Source organism: Rhinichthys klamathensis, unplaced genomic scaffold (genome assembly GCF_029890125.1).
Source record: "Rhinichthys klamathensis goyatoka isolate OS25496 unplaced genomic scaffold, OSU_Roscu_1.1 h1tg000197l_1, whole genome shotgun sequence".
Classification (NCBI taxonomy): Eukaryota; Metazoa; Chordata; class Actinopteri; order Cypriniformes; family Leuciscidae; genus Rhinichthys; species Rhinichthys klamathensis.
This window is the reverse complement of record NW_026606723.1, coordinates 795,136-821,865: the sequence shown is the minus strand read 5'-3', so window position 1 is coordinate 821,865 and position 26,730 is coordinate 795,136. Positions and strand designations below refer to the sequence as shown.

General features: G+C 37.5%; 3 protein-coding genes and 1 pseudogene across 5 annotated transcripts; 1 reads left to right on the top strand and 3 right to left on the bottom strand.

Annotated features, from left to right (window-relative positions):
- The first annotated feature begins 987 nt into the window (after positions 1–987).
- Positions 988–12,325, top strand: wdr73 (WD repeat domain 73). Its single transcript, XM_056262965.1, has 8 exons — positions 988–1,126; positions 1,260–1,327; positions 1,418–1,503; positions 1,584–1,672; positions 1,999–2,066; positions 2,252–2,413; positions 11,507–11,869; positions 12,021–12,325. The coding sequence occupies exons 1-8, from the start codon at positions 1,074–1,076 to the stop codon at positions 12,257–12,259; spliced, it is 1,128 nt and encodes a 375-aa protein (XP_056118940.1). The 5' UTR covers positions 988–1,073; the 3' UTR covers positions 12,260–12,325.
- Positions 12,326–13,005: 680 nt separating this feature from the next.
- On the bottom strand, positions 13,006–16,502 carry LOC130096472 (sialidase-4-like; annotated as a pseudogene).
- A 3,144-nt stretch (positions 16,503–19,646) lies between these two features.
- LOC130096550 (sialidase-3-like) lies at positions 19,647–23,154 on the bottom strand. The gene is made up of 3 exons (XM_056263095.1): positions 23,046–23,154; positions 21,328–21,576; positions 19,647–21,040 (listed from the first exon to the last, which is right to left on the bottom strand). Exons 2-3 carry the CDS (start codon positions 21,361–21,363, stop codon positions 20,114–20,116), a joined length of 963 nt encoding a protein of 320 aa, XP_056119070.1. The 5' UTR covers positions 21,364–21,576; positions 23,046–23,154; the 3' UTR covers positions 19,647–20,113.
- Positions 23,155–24,251: 1,097 nt separating this feature from the next.
- Positions 24,252–26,603, bottom strand: neu3.1 (sialidase 3 (membrane sialidase), tandem duplicate 1). Of its 3 annotated transcripts, none has more exons than XM_056262955.1 (3): positions 26,549–26,587; positions 26,030–26,265; positions 24,256–25,417 (listed from the first exon to the last, which is right to left on the bottom strand). In XM_056262955.1, the coding sequence occupies exons 2-3, from the start codon at positions 26,261–26,263 to the stop codon at positions 24,452–24,454; spliced, it is 1,200 nt and encodes a 399-aa protein (XP_056118930.1). In that variant the 5' UTR covers positions 26,264–26,265; positions 26,549–26,587; the 3' UTR covers positions 24,256–24,451. The 3 variants fall into 3 exon arrangements, with proteins under 3 accessions (XP_056118931.1, XP_056118930.1, XP_056118929.1); XM_056262954.1 differs by having other exon boundaries at positions 24,257–25,417; positions 26,507–26,603; XM_056262956.1 differs by lacking the exon at positions 26,549–26,587 and having other exon boundaries at positions 24,252–25,417; positions 26,176–26,265.
- Between the last annotated feature and the right edge of the window lie 127 nt (positions 26,604–26,730).

Genomic DNA, 26,730 nt, shown 5'->3' with positions numbered 1-26,730 from the left:
ACAACAAGTAATTTCTTCTGGATAACTTGTTTTTTTAGTCATAACATTTGTTTGTTTTAACCAATAGCATTAAAACTTGTGTGCACATGCAGATGATACTAACATTTTATACATGCACAACAATACATTTTGGATATGATTTTGTCTCAGTGCATAATGCTGAAGTGCAGATTCAGAATTGGACTTGTGGCTATGGAGGACTCTATGGAGAACCGTTGGTTCTGTTTTGACCAAGAATACATTGTTGGTCACCATGTTTGTCACATGATACAGGTATGTTGATACAAACTGCAGTTTGAAATAATGAAAACAATAATATATAATAATATATAAATATGTAATATATAATAAATATGTAATATATATAAGAGCTATATATAAGAGCTTCTGAGTCAGTATCCACTTTCAAGAAACTGCTGAAGACATATCTTTTTCGGCAGCACTTGATTCAGTAGAATTAACACTTTCTCTTCTCTTCTCTTCTAAAAAAACAAAAAAAAACAAAAAAAAAACTGCACTAAAATTAAACTGAGAGGGGTTATAGCACTTACGTATTGTTGTCCTACTGTTAGTTTAACTGCTTCTATTGTTCTCATTTGTAAGTCGCTTTGGATAAAAGCGTCTGCTAAATGAATAAATGTAAATAAATGTAAATGTAAAATGTAAATATAATATATGTAAACAAAAAATGTTTAAGTTAAAACACGGTTTAAGTTAAACAAAATGTTTTTAAAAAGAAGACTCTAAAATGCTTAAAATTACAATACAAAAGTTATTTTAAGCCAAAACAAAAGTAGAATTAATGATGATCATTTTGAACTTCTTGTTGCTTAAAAATAATCTTAGTGGACGTAAGGTCCTAAACGGAATGCGCGATATGAACCTCGTGCCGCCAGATGGCGACAACGCAATATCGACTTTAAAAAACACATCAGGAGTACAGAAGAACATGTGCCGGAAATATTAACCTTTTTTTTTATCTCCCGATGAATAAACTTATGGAGGACTGAGAGATATTTTTGTTTCTATTATAATTATTATTACTTTGTTTTGGAAGTGAACAATTATTCAGCATGGACATTTCCTCTGATGAAGCTGATGACTGGTTTATGGAGTCTCTAAACACGTGAGTCAGACAACAGTAGACTTGCATTTGACTGTCAGTAGTGGTTGTGTCTCAAATCACATTTCCAACACTCATTTCCTACATAGACATCATGTTTGGGCATCGCGTTTCATCTGCGTCTTCTTGATTTCAGATACAAAGACCTGCATGTATTTCAACTGGAGCATCCGACAAAAGTAATAGAGTGGACGGGTGACAAAAGTAAATCATCTCTGGATCTCTGAAACATGTAGACAGTAGACCGATAAAATATAAAATCCGTTAAAGGCAGTTTTCTCTTTTATATTCCAGGTATTTGTGTTGCAGGATACAATGGAGCAAAAAGTGAAATATTAGAATTACTTCTGCCTCTTAAGTTATATGCAGGCGACAACCAGGTGAATAAAGAAATGCAATTCTGGTAGCCTACGCATTTTGAATGTGCAATTAATTTAACTGCCTATTGGTCACAACATAGGGTCTTTGTGCAGAAAGAGACTTCAAAGTACAGCGTGGTGGCTTTTCAGAGGAACCTTTTGAGTGTTTGATACATATCCCTGGAACGAGGTAAGAATTAGATATGTTAAGAACAGAAGTGGACATTAATGTCATCTGCTAAATGAGATAGTTGATAATACATTTATCAAATTTGATCTATTGTAACTATCCAGTTCAAACTATGTATTGAGGCAAAAAACTGCAGTTTGATTTGACTGTCTGTCTACAACAGAAAGATATTGAGAAATGTTCAATTCTTCTCAGTTTGAACAATGTATAGGCCTATTTATTTAGCTATGTATGTGCATGATTATATGATTAGTTAAATTTTTCTATTTGGGAACCATTGGTCGAGACTTTTCTTTTTCTCTCGTAATATTAGCCGTTCTTTACAGGTGTGTGGTGACTAGTGGAAGTTCTAGTTCGACGTTGCAGATTTGGGATATTGGAGGCGATGATAGTGGTAGGATATATGTCTGTGTTGTTAATTACAAATGGGATTAACAATAAGAAAATAATAATGTATATTTTGAGTCCTGTGTAATTGTCTACAAAATACAAAATACTTATTATTTTTAAATTATTATTTTAAAATATTTTTGTATTCATGGAACATGTTACATAGTATTGTACCATTTTTCAATACAGATGTTATAAAAAGGACTGGAGTCATAAACCTCAAGAGCACATCAGCAAAAGGCATTAAAATAGCACCTGGATTGACAGATGATCCAACAGTTCTTCATGGTTCTTCTATAAGTGATGTTCAGCTGACAGAGATAGCAACAGGACGGGTTCTGTATACATTAGGTAATATCAAAACCTATTAACCTTAACCTTTTTTACTGTTGTTTTTAATGAGTTTTAATTTAAATATAATATATTTATGAATTTATTAAATATTAAAACCCAGTTTTTACATTAGTTAACGAGTTTTAATTTAAATATTAGTATATATATATATATTAGTGCAGTCAATCGATAAAAAAAAAAACTTGATTAATCACAATTCTTTCTGATTAATCGCAATTAAAAACACTTTAGGTTTATATTTAGTTTATATATTTTATATTGCAGTAATATCACAGTTAATTTCCAAATGAATGTAGAGACAACATAAAGACAGTATAAAGACCCCACCCCCCAATTTTAAACATTAATTATAGCCATTCAACATTACAGTGTAATTGAAAGCTATACATTTTTTGCTTAACATTTATTATATTTATTATAACATATCACAACTTTAAATTTAAGTGAACTTCAAACAGTCCTGAGTCCTCACATAATAAATGTCATATTTACCTGTGCCCTTCCTACCTGTCTAACACATACAGAACAATATACTAAAATGTAATAAAGTTATCAAACAGTCCACACGGCATAAATTATAGGTTAAATATAGACTAAAGCTACAAAAGTTCTTTAGTCAAGAGAAGAGTAAATTTCTCTGTTCCCTTTGTTCTTTGATTAACTTTACTGACAGACAGCATTATTGGCTGCTGTCCCTTTAAAAACCAGCCGCTGCTGCACATGATGCGAATCTCACACGTGCCTCATTCTCTCACAACTCTTTACGTTTATTTAAGACTTCATTTAACTAATTTAAGACTGCTCTTATGTTATCAGGAAACTCGACAAAACGGACATTTTGTGTTAATCTTCGTTCAACATGAAAAAGAGAACTGTATTCTGGCACGCTGTCTGTGCGCTCAATACTGGCGCTCGTTTTTCTGTGTGTGTGTAGCCAAGTTTCCAACTACTTGTCAATCGAATTATCTGAAGTTCGGTAAAAAAACTCATGCGAATAAAGCTGGTGAAAGTGTGTTTCCATCCAACGGCTTTAAAGCGAATAAAAACCTGTACGTAATGACGTCACATGCTGTTTTGCGATCAAATTGGTATATCGAATTGATTTGTGACATTTTAAGGTGTTTCCATTCATTTTCGCACTGAATCGCACAACATTCAAGCAAACATTTGCGAGCAAAGTTTTGCTAGACAAAATGGATCGTGCCATCTACCAACAAATGATCAATATTGCACAAGTTGTAGCCTAATAGTGCTTATGTGCCAGCTGATAGCGACATAATATGTAAGGGATAATGTATAGCGAGGCGGTTGTTAGCCTGAAGGGGTTGTATTCGCTATAACAACCGCCTCGCTATACATTATCCCGCTTATTACATGGCTACCTACCAAATAAATCAATAATTTGACACAAAATATTGATCTAAAAAGGAGTTTGATTTAAAAATGATTTGCTTCCGCTAAAGAAAATAGTCCGTTCCGTCTCTGAACTGCGTCCATGGCAACGCTCTGTTTTTCATGGCAACGGTGTGTTATACTTAGCAGCGTCTGTTATCAAGAAATAACAGACCGCATTCTACATAAGAATTCAACCAAGTCATGTAATAACAAGCTATAATAAAACAACGACGCTATCAACACATTGCTATGATGATGCAGATGCACGTAAATGCCCGACGACAACGGAGGCGGGCTGTGGTGTGGGAACGACAGCGCTCCAAACAGTTCTGGGAGATTGTGGTTCAGAGACACTTCACGGAAACCCTTTGGTTGAAGCATTTTTTTGCTTTGTCCACTTCCATCTGTCTTTGTTGACACCCGCCATGTGTGCGCAAACAGAGCGGAAATACTGGGCGGAAATGAACTAAAACTTCTTCTATGTTTTGTGGCGTGTTGCAACCATAAAAGGACCTAAAACTTAATCGCAATTCATTATTTATTCGGCAAATAACGTTTCCATCAGCGTTTATCGCATAAGCCGTATATCGATCAAGATAAAATCCGATGAGACCGAACGTATTTCATTTGAGTCGATATTCATGAAATTCAATCGAATTTTACTGTTTCCATAAGGCATTTTTCATTCGATATCACTTAATTCGGATAAAAACGTGTGGATGGAAACATAGATTGTCATACAGACAGGACATTCGCAGGAAGCGCATTCTCTTTTGTCTTGTCGCGCTTGAATGGTTTAAAAGCATTTGCATGAATAAGAGCGGGATCATATAATGTAAAGCTAGCAAAAGGATGACAAAAATAAACGGATGCTGCGTTAATTGAGTTAAATATTTGAACGCGTTAAACTGGACAAAAATTAATCGCACGTGTTAACGTTGACAGCCTTAATATATATATATATATATATATATATATATACAGTCAAGCCCGAAATTATTCATACCCCTGACAAATTCTGACCTAGTTACTTTTATTCAACCAGCAAGTTTTTTCTTGATTAGAAATGACACAGGCGTCTCCTAGAAGATAAGACAATGTGCAAGACACATCATTGTGGAAAAAATTATTATGAATCTTTTATTTACATTTGAACAAAAAGTGGCATGTCCAAAATTATTCATACCCGTCATAATAATCAATAGAAAAGCCTTTATTGGCTATTACAGCAATCAAACACTTGCTATAATTGCTGACCAGCTTTTTGCATGTCTCCACTGGTATTTTTGCCCATTCATCTTTAGCGATGAGCTCCAACTCTTTCACCTTGTAGGGTCTCCTTGCCCTACAAGCTGAAACCTCCTCACCCTGATCTTTAGCTCCCTCCACAGATTCTCAATGGGATTTAAGTCAGGACTCTGGCTGGGCCACTGCAAAACGTTAATGTTTTTGTCTGCTAACCATTTCTTCACCACCTTTGCTGTGTGTTTTGGGTCGTTGTCGTGCTGAAATGTCCACTGGTCCCCAAGGCCAGGTTTCTCTGCAGACTGCCTGATGTTGTTGTTGAGAATTTTGATGTATTGCTCCTTTTTCATGGTGCCGTTTACTGGGATTAGGTTCCCTGGTCCACCGGCTGAAAAACAACCCCAAACCATTAGGTTCCCACCACCATGTTTGACAGTGGGGATGGTGTTCTTAGGGTTGAAGGCTTCTCCTTTTTTACGCCAAATGAAGGCTCATTGTGGCCAAACAATTCAATTTTTGTTTCATCTGACCATAAAACAGAAGACCAGAAGTTTTCTTCTTTGTCCAGATGAGCATTTGCAAAGGCCAAGCGGGCTTTTGTGTGCCTTTTCTGGAGGAGTGGTGTCCTCCTTGGTCTGCGTCCGTTGAACCCAGCGTTGTGCAGTGTCCGTTGGACTGTTTGCCTTGAGATGTTGTCACCAGCAGAGCCCAGATTCATCAGGATGGCCTTGGTGGTGATCCTTGGATTCTTTTTTTACCTCTCACACTATTCTCCTGGCCAGCACAGGTGTCACTTTTGGCTTCCGACCACGTCCTCTGAGATTTTTCATAGTGTGGAACGTCTTGTATTTTTTAATAATACTTTGCACTGTAGCCACTGGAACTTCAAAACATGTAGATATGGTCTTATAGCCCTTTCCTGACTTGTGAGCAGCCACAATGCGCAGCCGCAGGTCCTCGGTGAGCTCCTTTGTCTTAGCCATGACTGTCCACTAGGGGTGTGCGATATGGTCTGCAATAATATAGTAATTGTTGTTTTAACGATGTGCGATTTGACATTATCGAGTACAGCCTATCCCTCACACACACACACACACACACAGACAGTGCATGCATACTCTACGTGATGTGGTCTTGTAGATTAGACTAGTGCGGGAGCACATTTAGAGTGCACGCTTTCGCTGCGTGATTTAGTCTTTATTTATAGCATTTAGTAATAAATATCACGAGTGCAGTTTTCTCCAAATATCAGCATGATAACAAATCTTACAAATTTTATACAAGTTTAATAAACAAGAAGTTAATATTAAGTGACTTAAATTTTAGATGCCATATTGCCTGTTTTTGCTCTATTTTGCCAACGAAAATAGTTCAAAACAAAGACACACACACGGCGGTGTTTCCGTACTGAGTGAATCAGCCGTTTGAGCGAATCGGTTGACTAGGACAGATCATAGACAGTATAAGAAATGGACAGAGCTATCTCATTGGAACTCAGTTGAGACAGTTGAAGCCCATTTTTAGCGATTTTTGAGCACTTCCGTCTTCCGTTTCTGACGCGCAGACTCAAACCGACTCAAACTAAGCTTGATGACGTGAGCAACCTGTCTGACAGACGTAAATATTTTAGTGGCTGTGCCAATAGGAATCTGAATCATTCCCTTCCGAAACTTGCAGAGCCGGAGATCGTGAGTATTAGCTGTCCATGAGCTCGCAGCAGGAGCAACTTTACAACTCTCTATGGGGTTCTCCCTTGACTTTATGCCTCCACGTCCCCCCGATTGCGCGTGAGTTTCTACTTCTGTCTATACGGTAATTTTCTCTAGTGTGCGCCAGAGAGTCGCGTGTTATGATGCAATCGTTAGCCTAGTTTTTAAAAAACGGCTTCTACGGGGCCATAACGTAAGATACAAAGTAATGGAGCCTTTTATACATTGTCGTGTTTCTTTAGAAATAAATAATGGACAAATGGAGTCTTAAAACGCCTCAGATGTAAAGTTATTCGCTGTCAAAGTGACGCCAAAATGAATGGGAGTCAATGGAAATGCTAACGCAAGTGAAGTTCTGCTACAAGATGGCGGCACCCTGCCGGCTTCAACTTCCGGTCGATGGATTACCCCCTTTGGACAGATTAAGTCAAATGATTCTTTCCTTGAAGAATCAGCCGTTTGAATGAATCGGTTGAATCTCAATGATTCGCTCATTAACAGTGACTCGCTGCCCCCTACTGGCGGTTTCAATTTCACATTTAAAGGGTTAGTTCACCCAAAAATGACAATTCTGTCAGTAATTACTCACCCTCATGTTGTTCCAACCCCATAAGACTTTCGTTCATCTTCGGAACACAAATTAAGATATTTTTGATTAAATCTGAGAGCTGGATCACTCCTCCATATTCTTAAGGGATCGAAACTGGCAGGCCGAAAAGTTATGAAAGACATCGTTAAATTAGTCCAAGTGACTACAGTGGCTCAATCTTAAGTTTATCAAGCGATGAGAATACTTTTTGTGCGCAAAAAACAAACAAAAATAACGACTTTATTCAACTACTCATTTCCTTCCCTGTGGGCCTTGAGATTTCACGTAGTGGAACTGCACAAAGCTTCTAGGTTGTACGTCACACGCATCACACACATGACCAGCATCGGCCAATAGTGAGCCTACGTGTGACGTACAACACAGAAGCTTTGAGCAGTTCCACTACGTGAAATCTCAAGGCCCACAGGGAAGGAAATGTGTAGTTGAATAAAGTCATTATTTTTGTTTGTTTTTTGCGCACAAAAAGTATTCTCGACGCTTGATAAACTTAAAGGGATACTTTAGGATTTAGCATTAAGCTTTTGTATTAGTAGAAAACCTGTAGTATTTTCGAATTACCATGCTTTCCACCCTCATATCCCCCTGAGACGAGAGATTTATGTATTTTTTGTCTGGAAAAAATCCTCCGATGACGCAAAAATCGTCATTTTGCGTCATCGGAGGATTTTTTGGCCAGAGGCTAAAGATTACAGCCAGTAGTAGGGGCTGTCCCGCATGTTCTCAACCCGCCCATAGAGGGTGGGATCTCACTCACAGAATGTACACATAGTGTCGGCCATCTTTACTTGGAAGCTAAGCTAGCAGGCTCTTGTTCTGTGGAGAAAGCTGAGTAGTAGGGGTTACCATCCTCTTTTTTCCCGGACATGTCCGACCGTCGATGTCCGGGATTTAGCTTTTGCTTTCTGCAGTCGCCATTCATTGTTTACATGCGCACCTTTTGTTTCAATCTAACTGAATTCATTCCGATTGGTGAATCTGAATGTAGTGTTCACATGAACGCTAAACAAGTGATCGGTTGATGTGCGTTTTAACATTGCTAAGAAAATTCCCGCTCCTCCGTGAGAGATACGAGACCGGTGCGTCTCACAGGTGTCGCTCATCGGTAATCACGCCACCGGCCTCGCGCAGTTCTCCCGCGGCCCTAGCCTCGTCCTGCTCGCCACAGTAAACATAATGAAAGGCGACGGTAGAACGCAAAAGCCGAATCCCGGACATTTTGGGTGATCTCGAAACACATTTTCGGGCAGACTCATCACGGAGACTCACTAGTAGCCTAGACTTGTTGTTTTACTACTGCGCTCTGTTACCGGTAGGCGTGGCCTCCTAGGGCAGCGAAGCAAGTGCATTCTGGGAGTTGTTGTCTTTCATCCACATAAGCCAAAAATACATTTTCTGGCTTTTCTCAGTCTAGAAAGCTCCAAATTCAAAAATAATTTCATATTTCTTCTACATAAATGACCTATTTTAAATACACATTCATCTTTCCAGAGGTGAAGTATCCCTTTAAGATTGAGCCACTGTAGTCATTCGGACTATTTTAACGATGTCTTTCATAACTTTTCGGCCGGCCAGTTTCGATCCCTTAAGAAGCTAGAGGAGTGATCCAGCTCTCAGATTTAATCAAAAATATCTTAATTTGTGTTCCGAAGATGAACGAAAGTCTTACGGGGTTGGAACAACATGAGGGTGAGTAATTACTGATAGAATTTTCATTTTTGGGTGAACTAACCCTTCAAAGTATCTTTTCTTGTTTTAAATCATTTTAAATATCAATATTCAATATTGCAAAGATTAATTTTGTTGATACTGATTTCAGTTGATTGGTAACAGCCCTATTGTGTCTTATTTTTATAATTGATTTTGATTAAATTGATAAAATTGACAATTTAATTAGGCTTTAAAAATTAGCTTTATGAAGGTAAAAATGCCCATATTAGGTAAAAATCAATTGAAACATATTGGAAAAAAATAATTTCTGTCACTGCTGTGATCTGACACAAGAGAGTAGCCTATGAAGAATATCAAAAGCTTTAGGAGTCTGTCCACGACAGTGCTAAACCTGCCAGAGTACCAACACAATAAACACACTCGGCAAAATATTGTCTAATAATCGTTATCGAGAAAAGCCCAGAAAATATCGAGATATCATTTTTTGTCAATATCGCACACCCCTACTGTCCACAAACCAACAGCAGGGAGCTTCTGTTTTTCACCTGTTGAGTTGATTTAAAACAGCTGTTCCCTATGAATCAGGGTAATTAGGATGCTTTAGAACAGCTTGGACTATTTGGAATGGTATAGATCCTTGGATTTTCCCATAGACTGTGACAGTTTGCAAAGGGTATGAATAATTTTGGACATGCCACTTTTTGTTCAAATGTAAATGTGAGTAATAATTGTTTCCACAATGATGCCTCTTGTACATCGTCTTATCTTCTGGGAGACGCCTGTGTCATTTCTAATCAAGAAAAAACTTGCTGGTTGAATAAAAGTAACTTTAAGTCAGAATTTGCCAGGGGTATGAATAATTTCGGGCTTGACTGTATATACAACAAATTTATAAAACGCAACACTTTTGTTTTTACCCCCGTTTTTCATGAGCTGAAGATCTATGTACACAAAAGGCCTATTTCTCTCAAAAATTGCTCACAAATCTGTCTAAATCTGTGTTAGTGAGCACTTCTCCTTTGCCAAGATAATCCATCCACCTCACAGGTGTGGAATATCAAGATGCTGATTAGACAGCGTGATTATTGCACAGGTGTGCATTAGGCTGGCCACAATAAAAGGCCACTCTAAAATGTGCAGTTTTATCACACAGCACAATGTCACAGAAACCAGTCAGTATCTGGTGTGACCACCATTTGCCTCACGCAGTGCAACACATCTCTTTCGCATAGAGTTGATCAGGTTGTTGATTGTGGCCTGTGGAATGTTGGTCCACTCCTCTTCAATGAGTGTGCGAAGTTGCTGGATATTGGCAGGAACTGGAACAGGCTGTCGTATACGCCGATCCAGAGCATCCCAAACATGCTCAATGGGTGACATGTCCGGTGAGTATGCTGGCCATGCAAGAACTGGGATGTTTTCAGCTTCCAGGAATTGTGTACAGATCCTTGCAACATGGGGCTGTGCATTATCATGCTGCAACATGAGGTGATGGTCGTGGATAAATGGCACAACAATGGGCCTCAGGGTCTCGTCATGGTATCTCTGTGCATTCAAAATGCCATCAATAAAATGCACCTGTGTTCGTTGTCCATAACATATGCCTGCCCATACCATAACCCCACTGCCACCATGGGCCACTCGATTCACAACGTTGACATCAGCAAAATGCTCACCCACACGACGCCATACACGCTGTCTGCCATTTGTCCACTCAAGTCGGTTACGACGACGAATTGCAGTCAGGTCGAGACCCGATGAGGACGATGAGCATGCAGATGAGCTTCCCTGGGACGGTTTCTGAGAGTTTGTGCAGATATTCTTTGGTTATGCAAACTGATTGTTGCAGCAGCTGTCCGGGTGGCTGGCCTCAGACGATCTTGGAGGTGAAAATGCTGGATGTGGAGGTCCTGGGCTGGTGTGGTTACTCGTGGTCTGCAGTTGTGAGGCCGGTTGGATGCACTGCCAAATTCTCTGAAACGCCTTTGGAGATGGCTTATGGTAGAGAAAAGAACATTTAATTCACGGGCAACAGCTCTGGTGGACATTCCTGTAGTCAGCATGCCAATTGCATGTTCCCTCAAAACTTGCGACATCTGTGACATTGTGCTGTGTGATAAAACTGCACATTTTAGAGTGGTCTTTTATTGTGCCCAGCCCAAGGCACACCTGTGCAATAATCATGCTGTCTAATCAGCATCTTGATATGTCACACCTGTGAGGTGGATGGATTATCTCGGCAAAGGAGAAGTGCTCACTAACACAGATTTAGACAGATTTGTAAACAATATTTGAGAGAAATATGCCTTTTGTGTACATAGAAAAAGTCTTAGATCTTTGAGTTCAAATCATGAAAAATGGGGGCAAAAACAAGTGTTGCGTTTATAATTTTGTTCAGTGTGTATATATATATATGAAATGATACATATATATGATTTATTTGTTTGTCTTTTATTTTTACAGGAAATGAGTCCTTAGATTCAGTGAGTGGCTTAAAGTTTGTGAATGCTCATGTGTTTCTCATTTGTGCGAGCAATGGCACTCTGCTCATGGGTGACACAAGAGATCCCTTAACTGCTCTTTATCCTCTGGAAGAGAGTAAGAGTGGTTTGCACTGGTCATTTGGGTTGAGGAGTGACGGCTCCCTGTCTGAATCTTCTATTGTAGCAAGACTCTCATCCTCCGCTCACATTCTGCTGTCAGACCTAAGAGATTTACTGAGTCCAATTTGTCAAACCCAACTAAATGTCCAACACAGTCCACCAAACAATGACTTTCTGAACATTTCCTGGGCTCCTGTTCTCGACAGTTGTCTGGCTGTGTCTGGTAAGTAGAGCTTTTTCCTTTCTGAAATGAGCTAATAATTAGTCTTGTAAGGTAGAATTAATACAAATTGTTGTATACGTATTTCATAATGTGGACCTGTGTGAAGACCATTGATTACATGCCCATGACATGACAATTTTCTTTTTTGAAGGGTTTGATGGAACAGTTCACATTTATAACACAACAGATTGGAGCACAGAGGCCCAGAGCCCTCAGCCAATTTTTTCACACAGAGGTCATGAAATGTCACATGATGCAAAATACAGTGGTTCCCCAGCTGTTATCACCACCCATTCTTGGCATCAGTCACGACCAAACACTCTTCTCTCAGCAGCTACGGATGGATCTCTACATGTATGGGACTGGGTGGACATAATCACTGACAGATGATGTTGCTGATCATTAGACAAAACTGTTCTGTGATGCATGCATACACCATATTCATGTTTTTAACAGATTTGCTACGGGTATATGAATTAACATCAAACAATTAAAAAATAATGTCTTTAAACTTTTACAATGACTGTTAAGTCAATAAACTATATTATTACATGGCTCTCTGGAATACTTTATTCTGCTTCATAAAAACAGTTGGCGTCATCTTGCATCTCAATTATCGATTGTAGTGAAAATGACCACGGAGGACGTCAGTGTTCATATTATGTAATATTGTTTCAGTGTTTGTCCAGTGACTGTTTTGACGTTGTCGTGGACTGTTTTTGTTGTTGTGTTGGCAATGGACTTCATTGTCACGTATGCAAAACAGAAGAGAAGCCATTAATTTTAAAAATGAGTAAACCATGTTCAGGTTACATTTGAATGTTTATTCATGTTACATTTGATTGTATATTAATATCTCTGCCACAATTTGTTGCATTTAGAAGTCACATGCATTTCGCACTAATCAGAGATGAAACATGAAATATATGCTTTAAATTGTCCATTATATGAGTTTAGTGTGTAATAGATCAGTTCAAGAATTATACACAACACATATCATCAACTAAGTTGCTGACAGTGACTATTATGTCGAATCTCTGGTTCCAAATAGATAGTTTCCAGAACATTATTAAAAGAAGCAGTTTGCAGCAACAAACCCGAGTGGGGGGAAAAGTATGTAAAGGATTTCTGCTGGGGTTTTTTTGATGACATGAATTATAGGAAATTATATTTTCTAGAAGTTTTTCAGCTTACACAATGTTAAGAATAAACAAATTAGGAGATACTGGCATTGAAGAAATTAACATTATAATAAAATACATATTTTGTAATAGCTCTATAAAGTATGTAATGCTATAAATGAAAAAAAAAAAGTTACATTAGATCAACAATTCATTTGAAAGTACTTGACTCTTGAGTATTCAATTAATACTAAATGTACACATTCACAGTTTTTTCTCAGGGAGTTCGAACAGCAAAAAGGCAATTTCTTCATTCTCATGTTCCTTCCCACACTCCAAGAGACAAGCAAAGTGTCCAGGCTCATACTCAACCAGATCTGAATATGCACTGGGACCATCATGCAATATAAGTAAAGGTTCATCCGGCCACCCAGAGGAATCCAATGGAGATTTATTCAAGTAGAGACCAAGATCCACTCTCTTTTTTGGATTGGATGGATGAGAGTAGAGCAGCAATGTCTTTGGAGGACTACTCTGTTCAAGAAAACTCAACACACTGCCTTGGCAACCTTTCCCAGTCTCTATTAGTTTATGTGAGGTTAAAACTTTGTCAAAATCCTCTCCAGAGTTGTAGCTCAGTGCCTCCGTTCTGTAGCCAAGGCGGGTTCTGGCATTGCAGTACAGAGTACTGGTACCTTTTTCATCTATGATCACAGCCATCTGACACTCACATGACTCAACAGACATTTGTTTTCCTGCTTTCCATGTGCTTCCTTTATCATCGCTGTAGAATGCTAAAGCATAAGATGTGAAACAGCAAAATGATAAGCAGCAACATGATGTGCAATCAGGTTTGCCAGTGTATCGATATGCATAGGCCGGGATAATCAGTCTCCCGCTCTTCATTTGAAGACCATGTCCTGGTCCAACAGCAAAGGGGGCCCAGCCCTTCACCTGCTCACCAATCACATCTGCTGTCAAGTCTGTAGTTTGGCTCCAGGTTTTGCCAGCGTCCTTACTGGTTACATAACAAAGTCGTCCTTGGCTCTTATTTGTCCGTATTTGTTCGTATTCAGAGACCCCATTGGGAATACTCACAAAAAAACAGAAAAAGGGTCTTGGAATCTCTCTCATAGACCGGACATGGATTCATGCTGCGGTGGTTTGGTAGACAAGCTGAAGTGAGCAACTGATGACCATTGACCCACTGAAATAAAAAAGCATCATGACTGTTTTCATGCTAGGTTGTGTAAAGTATCTATGAAATAGCGAAGTTGTTAAAAAATGAATTTGTACCTCAACTTGTTTAATCTTCTTGCCATTATCCCATGTTCCTCTTCTCATCACAAGCACTTCTGCACTTGTGTCACTTAATGTTTTTCTCTTTTCAGCAAAGGCAAGGAAGGTTTGATCGTCATTGAGATACACGAGAGCTGGAATTCTGTATGTCACTTGTTTTTTACAACAGCAACACCAACTTTGAGGCGGTTCCTGTTTGTATATTGTTGTTTTGTTTATGTTTTTAAGACGATCTAAATTGCTTCTTGATGGTGTCTTGTTACCCATTGTTAAAGTTGAGCTCTAGAAAAAGAATAAACAGCATCAGTATCGGTAACAAGACAGTAGCCAGAAAAGGGTTTGAATACTTTGGAAGTAGAAAATATTTGTTTTATATATCTTGTTTATGTTTTATCATTTAATCAAATCTAACAATCATATCTTAAGAAATAATATATTTGTTGTGTTTATTCTTAATATCATTTGAAATGTATGTTTAATGCTCTTTTCATCTATTATGTCTCTCAGTTGACTTGGTTGACCTTTTGTTCTTTTCTGTAGACATGTGCAGAGGTCTAACAGCCAGACCACAGTTGAAAAAAATGTTTTAGTTTTTTTTAAAATATCATGTTTCTATCATGTTTTCATAAAAAAAAAAAAAACATCTAGCAAGTAGGAAAGGTGTACAGCTGCAGTTTCTGTAGATACTAATGTGTAGTGTGTATTGAGACGAATTTCTGTATTTCTGTTGCATATGGTCTGCGTTATGACAAACTGTACTTTCACCCAAGGGGCATCAGAACCACAAAAGCCAGATATCTAATCTAGCTGTGTCTGGTGAGGCTTGTTTCAGTAGGCAATTAAAAGAGGAACTTGGCTTTGCTCATCTTTAACTGTATAAAAAGGAAGACATATTCTCTGTGTAGGTCAGTCTCTTACAGAAAGAGAGATCTCTCAACAACTTTGCTTTTTTATAGGCAAGAATATTATACCCAGAGTATGACATATTTTATTTATAAATATTAGAAGTGATTTTTAACTGTTCATCTTAGTTCTTTATTAAACTTTTACTCATGATTATGGATGAAATATTATTATTTCTCATTTATTATTTGATCATCTGCTGCTAAGAAATAAAAATGGATTTTATCATGACTATCTCCTCGCATCACTTATGCAAGTAGTTTAGTAAATATTTTTTTGATTTGCAAAAATGTCACGATTCTTGTTTTTGCTTTGTCATTATGAGGTATTATATAGCTAATATAGTATATATAGCTTCTGCTGCCACATTTTCCTTGCTCCTTGCAAAATGCACAATACTCAATAATAAATACAGTCAAGAGAGACTCAGCCCGAATGAAAACGTCATGCCTTCCTTCACAGGTACAAAGTATACAGGAATCATATAACACTGTCTCACGTCCAAAACAAAACAATGAATCCAATCACTGTACAGACAAAAGTTACACAAGAAGGTTTTTGCACTTCAACCTGCAAATTCAATGATGCCACTTTTTTATTTTTTACAGGGGTGCTTTATTATTACTATTATTATTATCTCATTTATACTTAAAATTCAGTAAATGACAACATTTTTGTTTACCATAACCTATATGGGGATCTTCCATGGTTTCTGTCCTTGTTGATAATTCTCTATTAGACTATAAGAAGCAATACTCACAGAAAGCAGCAAATGATTCTCACAGCAGGGTTGTCACCACAGACACTACAGGAGCCTCTCATCAGGTCTAATAAAAACATGCTGAGCATCCTGTATTTATAATATCCTATATCAATGATATTGCAGAAGCTAGGTTAAACATTAAACATCACGATAAGTAACAGTTAGCATGTGGTTATATATTAATAATTATATAATTATTGATTAGGCTAACTACACACATAAAACAAAGGTTCTTGCTATCCATGAACAACCATTAACATCCATGGGACCTTTCCATTGCACAAAATTATTTTTTCTTTTTCATTATTTTTTTCTTTTTCTCTTTGTATTTCTCACCACACAGGGACAAGGTGATTCATAGTCAACAACAAACATGGAAAACCTCATATTTAAAGTACATTCTTGACATTTTTTTTCTCAACTAATCTTTTGCTTAATCTTTTTAACTTTCACTCAGTATTTTTGAAGAAATGTCTCACCTTTCAATGCTGAGAAAGGGGAGACGTTTCTTTGAAACCTGTTAAGAAATTTAGGGTGCTGCAAAAAACACTCAACACATGTTTATCTCTCTCTCTGAAGGGTGTGATGTTCTTGCTTTTAACCCTTGTGCATCCTTATGGAGATTTTTGTCCTTTTCAGTTTTTCAGTGTTAATGCTAACTGCATAAAATTTGGCACAGGTGTGTATTTTTATTGGAACTTTACTATTTCACCACCATTTCCTTTAAAAAAATCAATTTTACACTAGGTACACATAAAATATTCCCTCTCAGCGCCTTTTAGACAAAAATTTCCCAATTGAAACCCATTAAAACGGTAATTTTTAATCCCAGGGCCATTTAACTATAAAATAATGCAATCTTTGTTAAGATTATTTGTACTATTTTTTATCAGATGGTGCCATTTTTCCATGTTTGGCCTATAAAGCAAATACTCGCTTTATTCCTGTTTTCTGCTTCGGCATGTTATAGAGGCAATTGGATAAATTGTGCAACGATAATTGTGTGGGTGTGTTGGTATGGATGTGTCTGAGTGTGGTTTGTATGTGTGTAATAAAAAAAAATGTGTGTGTGTTTGTGTGCTTGTAATATTTGAGAGAGAGAAACTCAACTGCAAATCTAAAATCCAATTACTGTGTGCACCAGTGGGGTTTTTCTGGCACCCAATGGCGAAAATCTGTTACTGCGCCCAAACAAAATCTTACTGAAAGCTCATTTTTTGTAACCTGGCCCTAGCCAGATGAATTTCGCTTCGCCTAGCTTCACTCACATCCATCTGGAACCGATCCATTGAAATTGCGTTTCAGAAGGCTGGGCCTTATCAAAAATCCTTGCATATGATTGGATAAGACACTTGTCTGTCATCTTTATCGACGTGCTATTTCAACCACTCACACCGAAGCCAACCCGTGACGCTGAAGAATCCGGTCGGGAGAAGGCACTGATCTATATAACATCGTTTCCACCAACAAAAGCCTTAAGAGCCGTTCTCTGATGTTCTTTTAATGAAACAATATTAGGTAGATTGGACAACACGGATGAAATAGCAGCATCAATGTTAACGCTTGTTTCCTCGATGCGAGCCGCCATTGTTGTCTGAATCAAAACAGTCTCACGGTCGCTTCTCCACTACGTCACATCTATGAAACTCCCGCCCTGCGTCCTGATTGGCTAAACCATAAAGTTGGTTGGAGAAATCACTCTCAATGGAAGAGGTTCCAGATGGATGTGAGTGAAGCTAGGCGGAGCGAAATTCATCTGGCTAGGGCCAGGTTACATTTTTTGAGATATCATCCTCAAATTTGGAACACAACTTATTTAGATTTATGGCTTTGATTTTCTAGCCGTTTTAGAGTTCAACTTGTTTCATAAAATACATATTTTATTTAAAATAATATCCATAAATAATTTTCTTTTTAAATTAATTTTCTAAAAACTTTTTTTGGGATTTACTTATTATTATTATTTTTTTACTTCAGCAATAATGTGCCAAGAGTCTTCTTTAAAATGATACCAAACTTAAGTCTGTGCTCCCAAGCTTCAACATTTTATGACAGTTTTTTGACACGGACATTTTTGTCCTCTATGTATGTGTAACTTTTTTTAATCGATCAGGGCATTAGACTTTTGAGAAATACTCTTCTGGAATGGGAAGCATACAGTATGTTTTATTTCTGGAAATGGTAGAAAAAGACAAGACTGCAATGCAAAATAGAGATAAATTGCATTAGTTCTCCTGTTTGACACAATCTTAAATGGCTGTGTTAGATAAAAAATATGGCTTTAACTGTTATTTATTACATTCAATTATCTAGCATATCACATGGCTATCGTTGGGCAAAAATCTGGTGATCTTCCAGTTACCGCCCGTCCATTGTGATTTGTACTCTCAGACGGATCATGTTTACCGAACTGGGCAAATCATTGACAGATGAGAATATATTTTATCACTAAGAGCTAAAGGAGTTTAAAGGGATACTCCACCCAAAAATGAAAATTCTGTCATCATTTACTCACCCTCAAGTTGTTGCAAACCTGTATGAGTTTCTTTCTTCTGCTGAACACAAAGCAAGATATTTTGAAGAACGATTGGAACCAAACAGTTGTTTGGCACCATTGACTTCCATAGTAGAAAAAAAAATACTATGGAAGTCAATGTTGCCAAAGTTCCAATCGTTCTTCAAAATATCTTCCTTTGTGTTCAGCAGAAGAAAGAAGCTCATACAGGTTTGCAACAACTTGAGGGTGAGTAAATGATGACAGAATTTTCATTTTTGGGTGGAGTATCCCTTTAAGACTTCATTTTTCACTCCAGTGTAATGAGCTTGTAATGGCAACATTTGGTGTAGGAGAATTATTAAATAAATTAAGAGCCTACACATGTCAAATGCATGTTACATGCATGAACTATAAATGCTGGGCTAACTTATTTCATTAACATTATCTCTCATGTCAAAAAGGATTTATGGTCTCTCCACCCCTTATGTTGACAGTCACACATCTGCACATATTTATCAGAACACTAGGCCCTTATCTTTACTGAGCACTCAAATAAAAGTAACAGTACGTGAAAAGTATAAGGTGTGATACAGCAGAAGCAACATGTGCAACACAATACTAATACCCTATAGGGTTTTTATTTTCTAAAGATATTCAGTGATTTCAAGAGTCTACAGCTCTACGGCTACAGAAAAACTACAGCTTGCACATTTTACATTGGGATCATAATGCATGCTCAATTATGACAGATTTCAACCAGAGGCATTGAAGGGGTTGCATTCACTTTAATATTTTTAGATACAACTCAAGCACTAAAGGACTACTTGAAGTTTGTAACAAATGAACAGAAATAAAGCATAAGAGCAGTGGAGGGTTGGAGGAAGAACTGTTGCGGTAGTGAGGAAAGCAGCTGGCTATACACTTTTGCAATATAAAAAAACTCACATTAACAACAGAAATTTAATAACAGCACAAAACTGCTTTGCATTATTATTAATGGATATTTTTTGCTAGATAATAATGATACATTAGAAAGTATTTCAATGACCCATTACCATTCAAAGGTTTAGGGTTAGTCCGATTTTTTGTACGTTTTTGAACATTTAAATGTTTATGTTACGAAGGCTACATTTATTAAGTCAAAAATACAGTAAAAAAACCTGCAACACTGTGAAATATTATTGCAATAAAATGTTTTAATTTATTTCAATGGCAAATCTGAATTTTTTAGCATCATAACTCCAGTCTTTAGTGTCACATGATCTTTCAGAAATCATTCTAATAAGCAGATTTGGTGCTCAAGTAATATTTCTTATTATTATGAAGGTTGAATGCAGCTGTGCAGTGTGCTGCTTACATTTTGCGAAAATAAGTGTTTCTTTGATGAATAGGGAACAGCAAGATGTAAACAACAGCATTTATTTTCAATGTAAACGTTTTTTGATTCGTTATTCATTTAATGCATCTTTTCTGAATAAAAGTATTAATTTCTAAAATCAAAAATCTTACTGAACCCAAACTTTTGAACAGTTTTGTATTAGATCTTCATATTTTGAAGATCTAAAAATGTCTAATCTCAGTTTTTTGAGTACATGTCCATTATTTTAGCAGTATTTTAATAATTTACTATCTAAAAGAAAATGTTGACTTGTTTTGCGGTCTCATTCACCGCCTTTGGCCTGGATGGCATCACTGAGTTTAAAAAGGGCAAAAGCTATGCCTTCAACATAACTTATCTCTCCACATTCCATGAGACAGGCAACGTGTTTTCCATCCCCACAATGAGCCAGATCTGAGTATCCACTTGGACCAAAATGGATGATCAATTTATGATCCTCCCATCCAGAGGCATCCAAAGGGGTTTTATTCAAGTAGACGCCAAGGCACGTTCTCTTGCTTGGATTGGTTGGATGGCAATAGAGTAGCCATGTGTTTTCAGGAGCTTGATCAGGAGCAAAACTCAACACACTTCCTTGGCAACCATGTCCAGTCTCTGTCAGCTTATGTTTAGATGAAAGTTTGTCAAAATTTTCTCCATCACTCTTACTTAGAGCCTCAACTCTATGGCCGGATGTACTTCGAGCATTGCAGTAGAGTGTAGTGTTACCTTTGTCGTCTATGATCTCAGCCATCTGACACTCACAAGACTCACCATCCACACGTTTTCCTACATGCCAAGTGCTTCCTTTATTATCACTGTAGAATGCAAATGCATGCGCTGTGGGCTTACAGTTGAGTGGGTGGCAAGGATACACATAGGCCGGGATAATCAGTCTCCCGCTCTTCATTTGAACACCATGTCCTGGTCCAACAGCAAAGGTGGCCCAGTCCTTCACCTGCTCACCAATCACATCTGCTGTCAAGTCGGTAATATGGCTCCAGGTCTTGCCAGTGTCCTTACTGGTTATGTAACAAAGTTGTGCCTGATTCTCATTTTTATGTATTTGTTTGTGTTCAGAGACCCCAACAGGAACAGTGGTGAAAAACAGAAAGAGGGTCTTGGAATCTCTCTCATAGACCGGACATGGATTCATGCTGCGGTGGTTGGGTTGACAAGCTGAAGTGAGCAACTCATGACCACTATTCCACTGAAAAATAAATAAATAAATAAATAAATATATAAAATAATAATAATAATAATAATAATAAACATTGTGATAGTATTCATGTCTTATTAAAAATCTTGTATTAAAATACAAAGTTTATGCTTATTATATGCTTCTCACCGAATAAATAAATGGACATGAAATATTGATTCAAGTTGAAATGATTTGATAATTTTACTTTTAGGCTACAGGCCTAATATTAACACTGAAATTCCAGAGAACTGTGTAATAATGTACAAGACTGACTAAATATTAATGTAAAGTCTCACCTCAACTCCTTCATCTTTCCATATTCCTTTTCTCATCACAAGGACATCTGCATCCGTGTCGTCAGCAGTTTTTCTCTTTTCAGCAAAAGCAAGGAAGGTTTGATTGTCACTGATATAGATGAGAGCTGGAATTCTGTATGTCACCTGCTTTCTTTCAGAGTTTTGATTCTCCTGTTTGAATAATGTTGTTAGTGGAAAGGATCTTGATTTGCATCCTGGTTGTATTTTGTCCTTTATTAAATTGAAGTCCTAGAAATAGAATAAGCAGTTTTATATTAGCATTCACGTGGTGGAGAAAGCCATATTTATGAAAGAGTAGCCTACTGCATAGAGTATTTTTTTGCTGTAGCCTACTCTGTCCTCCCTTCATTTGGCTATCTCCCCATACACTATTCATAGAGAGAATGCATTGTGTGCAATGTGTGGGTTTGTTGGAGTTGGAGAGTGTGTATTTCCCTTACTTCGATCAAATTACACGCAGTCATAAAGCTAACCATACCACGAAGGACATGCACGATAAATAATGCAAGTAAATAATAACACCAATAACAAAAAAGCAAAAGTGACGGTTCGACGCTTGCCGCCTTGAGAGTTACTTTAAACAGGGTTCTCAAGTCTCACGCATTGGCCGTGAGACACACGCAATTCAACCAGTTCACACGCTCACACGCCACACCATGTATTTCTCACGCTGAAAAGGCAATGCCAACCAAGTTGTCCTGCAATTTTTATATAACGTTGTATACGAGGCGCAGGCACACAAAGTGAAGTTTCCTGCCGCAAGCGCGTCCGTATCTCGGCCAGATTGCGTTCGTTACTAGGCAACATAGATGCACAAACACACGGAAGTTGACGGAACATTCTCGGCTATCGCGCGAACGTACGCACACACATTCTCGGCCACCGTACGTTCGTTACTAGGTAACCAACAATATCGCGTGAACACACGTCGTGATCATAGGCCATGATGGAGAAGGTAAGTTGGAAGAAAGCTCGTCTAACATTTTTAGGCTAGAACATTTAATATATAGCCAATCTTATACATTATTATTGATGCAGTCAAAAACTCTACAACTACTTTGCAACCAAGCCAGAAGCTTTTGCTAAGGGAAATGTTAGTGGGTATGGGAAGGAATTAAGTTTATTGAAGAATTAAATTTTATTTTAAATTATATATTATACTGTATTAATAGTCTTTCTAGTTACATCAAGGCTACATGTATTAAGGCAGAGTGCTCTGGGTAATATTTTATATCCTGTCAAAACATACATTAATCATTGCCATTGCATTTGTATTTTTCAAAGATGTCAGGGAAAAATGCAAAAAGATTTGTTTTTCCAAACTGTTTGGAGTAATTTGTTATATTTTAGTAATTTTGAAATATAACATTAAAGAGTAGGCTATATTTGATGTGATGAATTGCTCTGTCATTTATCAGATTTACCAATTGTTATAATTTTAATTTGTGCTGGTTGATTATGAACAATGGGTAAAATTGGGGGGCGGGGCTCCACTGGGGCTCCTCCCCTTGGGCTCCTCCCCTAACCGCATGTGATCTCACTCCAAGCTTTTGATAAAACTTGAGAACCCTGCTTTAAAGCCTTTGTTTTTCAGCGACTAACTATTGCCTTTAAAAGCGTACAGCAGTACTAAAGCGTACTAAATAGCAACGTGAAACAAGTTGATATGATACCGCATGAATGAACGACATACTCACAGAAATGTTCTTGTCTTTTCTGCAACAAAAAGGAAAGTGAGCTGCAGACTTCTTCACCACAGATTTCCACCAGAAACCAAACTTGATCTTACACGCGCTGGGTCTTTTTTTTTTTCTACTGCGAGAGTAAGACGAGTAATTATTTAGTCACTCCTATCCGTGTGCTTACGTGTTTATTACTTGTTTTTTTTTTACGGTCTATGATTTCGACAAATATCCAGTTTTCAGTTTACTGTACAACATCATGGTAACATGGCATGGCTGACAACTTAAGATCGCCCCCTACAGACACCACAAAATATAATAATAAAATGAGACACTTTCTTGAAGAGTTCACATCAATGGTACTGCATAACGCACAAGCTGGGGGAAAACTTGTAATCGTTTTAATGTTATATATATTAGTAACCTACAATATAATGTTCACCTTATATAATTGTAGTATTTGGCTGCAGATTAACACAATCAGTCAATTTTGATTAAAATGATGACCACACTAAAATTTATCCATATCATTCTAAAAAAAGTTTCAGTGACACCAGTCTAAAACAGTGAAGTACTTTAAATGAAAACACTAGTTTATTTGAACTAAACCAGGTGGTTGAAATGAATCTGTGTGGCAATTCCAGACACAACACAGCTATTAGGCTACAATAAAATGAAAAGAAAAAAGTAAACTGTACACCAAAGTTAGTACATGTTAAATTGACGAGCTAAAGACACTTTTTCACCCCAAGCCAGTAGCAGGTGGTATTGAGAAATATCTTCATTTTAGAAAATGTATATATATATATTTTTTTACATTTTACATTCAACCAACCAAGAGAATCAATTAAAAAGGTCTACACACACAGTATAAAATAAAAATCAAGCAGACTAGAACGGCATCATTCGTTTTGGATACATTTAAAAAAAAAAGTTATTTAAGGAGCTACCTGGCAAATGGCATTATATACAAATCAGTATGTATATATGCAAGTATATAAATAACCTATGTTTTTTATTTTCCTAGCATAATCAGTATTTAAGCATGCACATTTTGACACTTCATTTCAGTGAATGCCCTCAAAGAGATTTGACATACAAATGAGCAGTGACACCATTCTCCTACAACTAAAGTCAATGTATATAACAGGCATTTGTCTTACAATAAATACATACAAGGTAAAGCATGTATTAAGCCAGTACCAATAAAGGCATAATTAAATTATCACAATGACAGCTTAGTTTTTATATCATGACAGTTTCATGATTTCAAGAGCTGCTAGGAGTCACCTCAGATAAATCTATCTGAATTCAAAATGCAATTTTTCTTATCCTGTAGAAAGATGTAAATCTAACCCAAAAGCAAATGATAAAAGATCCCACAGGAAGTCCTAATGGATTTCATTTGCTCTTATATCATTTCAAGTGCACAATACATCGCTGAGCTTGAATTCCAAAAAGGCTATCTCCTCAATCTCACTTTTCTCTCCACACTCCATGAGACAGGCAAATCGCTCCTCACACTGCGTCAAGTCGGAGTATCCACTGGGACCATTACGGATGATCCATGGACGGCCCCAGCCAGAAGAATTCAAGGGTGATTTATTCAAGTAAACTCCAAGATCCTTCCTTTTCTTTTTATTAGTTGGATGGGAGTAGAGTAACCAAGTTTTTGTGTCTGTCTGTGTCAAGCAATCACTTGGTTTCTGCTCCCCTTCCTCCGATGGCTCGGGCACGGGGAAGCTCAACACGCTACCCTGGCAGCCGTGATGGGCCTCCACTAGTTTCTTTGCAACGTGAGGGTTGTCAAAATCTGCTCCGCTGCTTTTACTTAAAGCCTCTACTCTGTGGCCACATGTACTACGGGCATTGCAGTACAAATGACTCCGATCAACACAGTCTATTATCTCAGCCATCTCACATTCACAGGATTTCATTTGGATTTTCTCCCCCATCTGCCAGGTGATGCCACAATCATCACTATAGAATGATAAAGCATGAGGCCTGACTTTGAGTGGAAAATGAAAGGGAAAACACCTACAGTGTATGTAATAAACATAAGCTGGAATGATTAGTCTTCCGCTTTTCATCTGAATCCCATGTCCGGGTCCTACTGCAAAAGTAGCCCAGTTGCGAATCTCATCTCCAATAACGCTATTAGATAAATCTGTTAACTTGCTCCAGCTCTGGCCAAAGTCTGTACTAGTGACATAACATAGCCGGGCTTGGTTCCTACCCGTAGCAATCTGATGATACTCTGTGGTATTGCCCAATATGCAGACAAAAAACAGATAGATGGTTTTGGATTTCCTCTCATAGACTGGACAAGGATTCATAGTGCGATGATCCGGCAAACAGGCAGAAGAGAGTGTTTGAACAGGAGACCACTGCACACAATGACAATTCATTAAATTGCATATAAATATTTAATTATGAAATCATACATTGTTCAAAAGCTTGGGGTTGGTAAGATTTTTTAAAATATTTTTAAAAGAAGTCTCTGATGTTCACTGAGGGTGCATTTATTTGATCAAAGTGCAGTAAGAGAAATATTGTGAAATATTTATTACACTATAAAATTACTTCTATTTGATAACATTTTAACAATTAAAATGTAATTTATTCCTGTGATGGCAAAGCTGAATTTTCAGGAGTCTTCAGTCACGTGATCCTCATTGTAATATTCTGATTTAGTGCTCAAGAAACATTTCATATTATTATTAATGTTGATAACAGTTATTATTTTTGTGAAAACCATTTTTTTCAAAAGAAAAAAAAGTTCAAAAGAACAGCATTTATTTTGAAATAAAATTAATTTAACAATGTAAAAGCCTTTACTGTCACTTTTGGATCAAATGCATCCTTGCCGACTAAAAATAATTTCTTATTTACCACCCCCCCAACAACAACAACAATCGTATTGACCCCAAACTAACAGTCGAGTATATTATTAAATATGAATACATTAAAATATATTGAACAGGAAATATTTTAATTACTTGAAGAGATCCATTTAGCAGTAATCCCCTCCTCATGACCAACACTTTTGCATCACTGTCACGTGGAGAGCTGCGCTCTTCAGCAAAAGCAAGGAAAGTCTGACCATCACTGATGTAGATCAGAGCAGGAATTCTGTATGTTTTACCATCCCTCTGCTGGAATAATGCTGTTCGTGCAGGTAGAGCTTGCTGGGGTTCTTCTGGGTAGCTTTTTGACGCCATGCTGTCAATCATTCCTAGAACAATAAATAGGCAAACATATAGGTATATGACACGTTGTAATGTTGTAGACTTTGAACTTGTGGAGTGTTCATGCACATGTCTAGACACTTCGTTTTGAGACGTCTTGAGAAAATACTGGTCCTGCTTAATTAATATCAACATAACAATCATTTAAGTCGACTTAAAGGTCCTGAACGGGACATATTTAGTCAAGATTCAGTCGTCGCGATTCAATCAAACGATACGACCACAAACCTTTTTAAAATGAAAATATGAAATGCAGTCTGTACAGTTCACCTTCCGTGCATTACATCTCATTAGCAATCCGTTTGAATTTAATTCAAAGGAGAGTTTGGCTGAGGGCGGCAGCTCTCCGTCTCCAGCTTCCTCCAGCTGGGCAAGACGAAAGAGGAAATAAAAATACACGTTGTGCATTGTGGGACATGTAGTTCCGAACCAACAAGCACGGTGTAACTTGT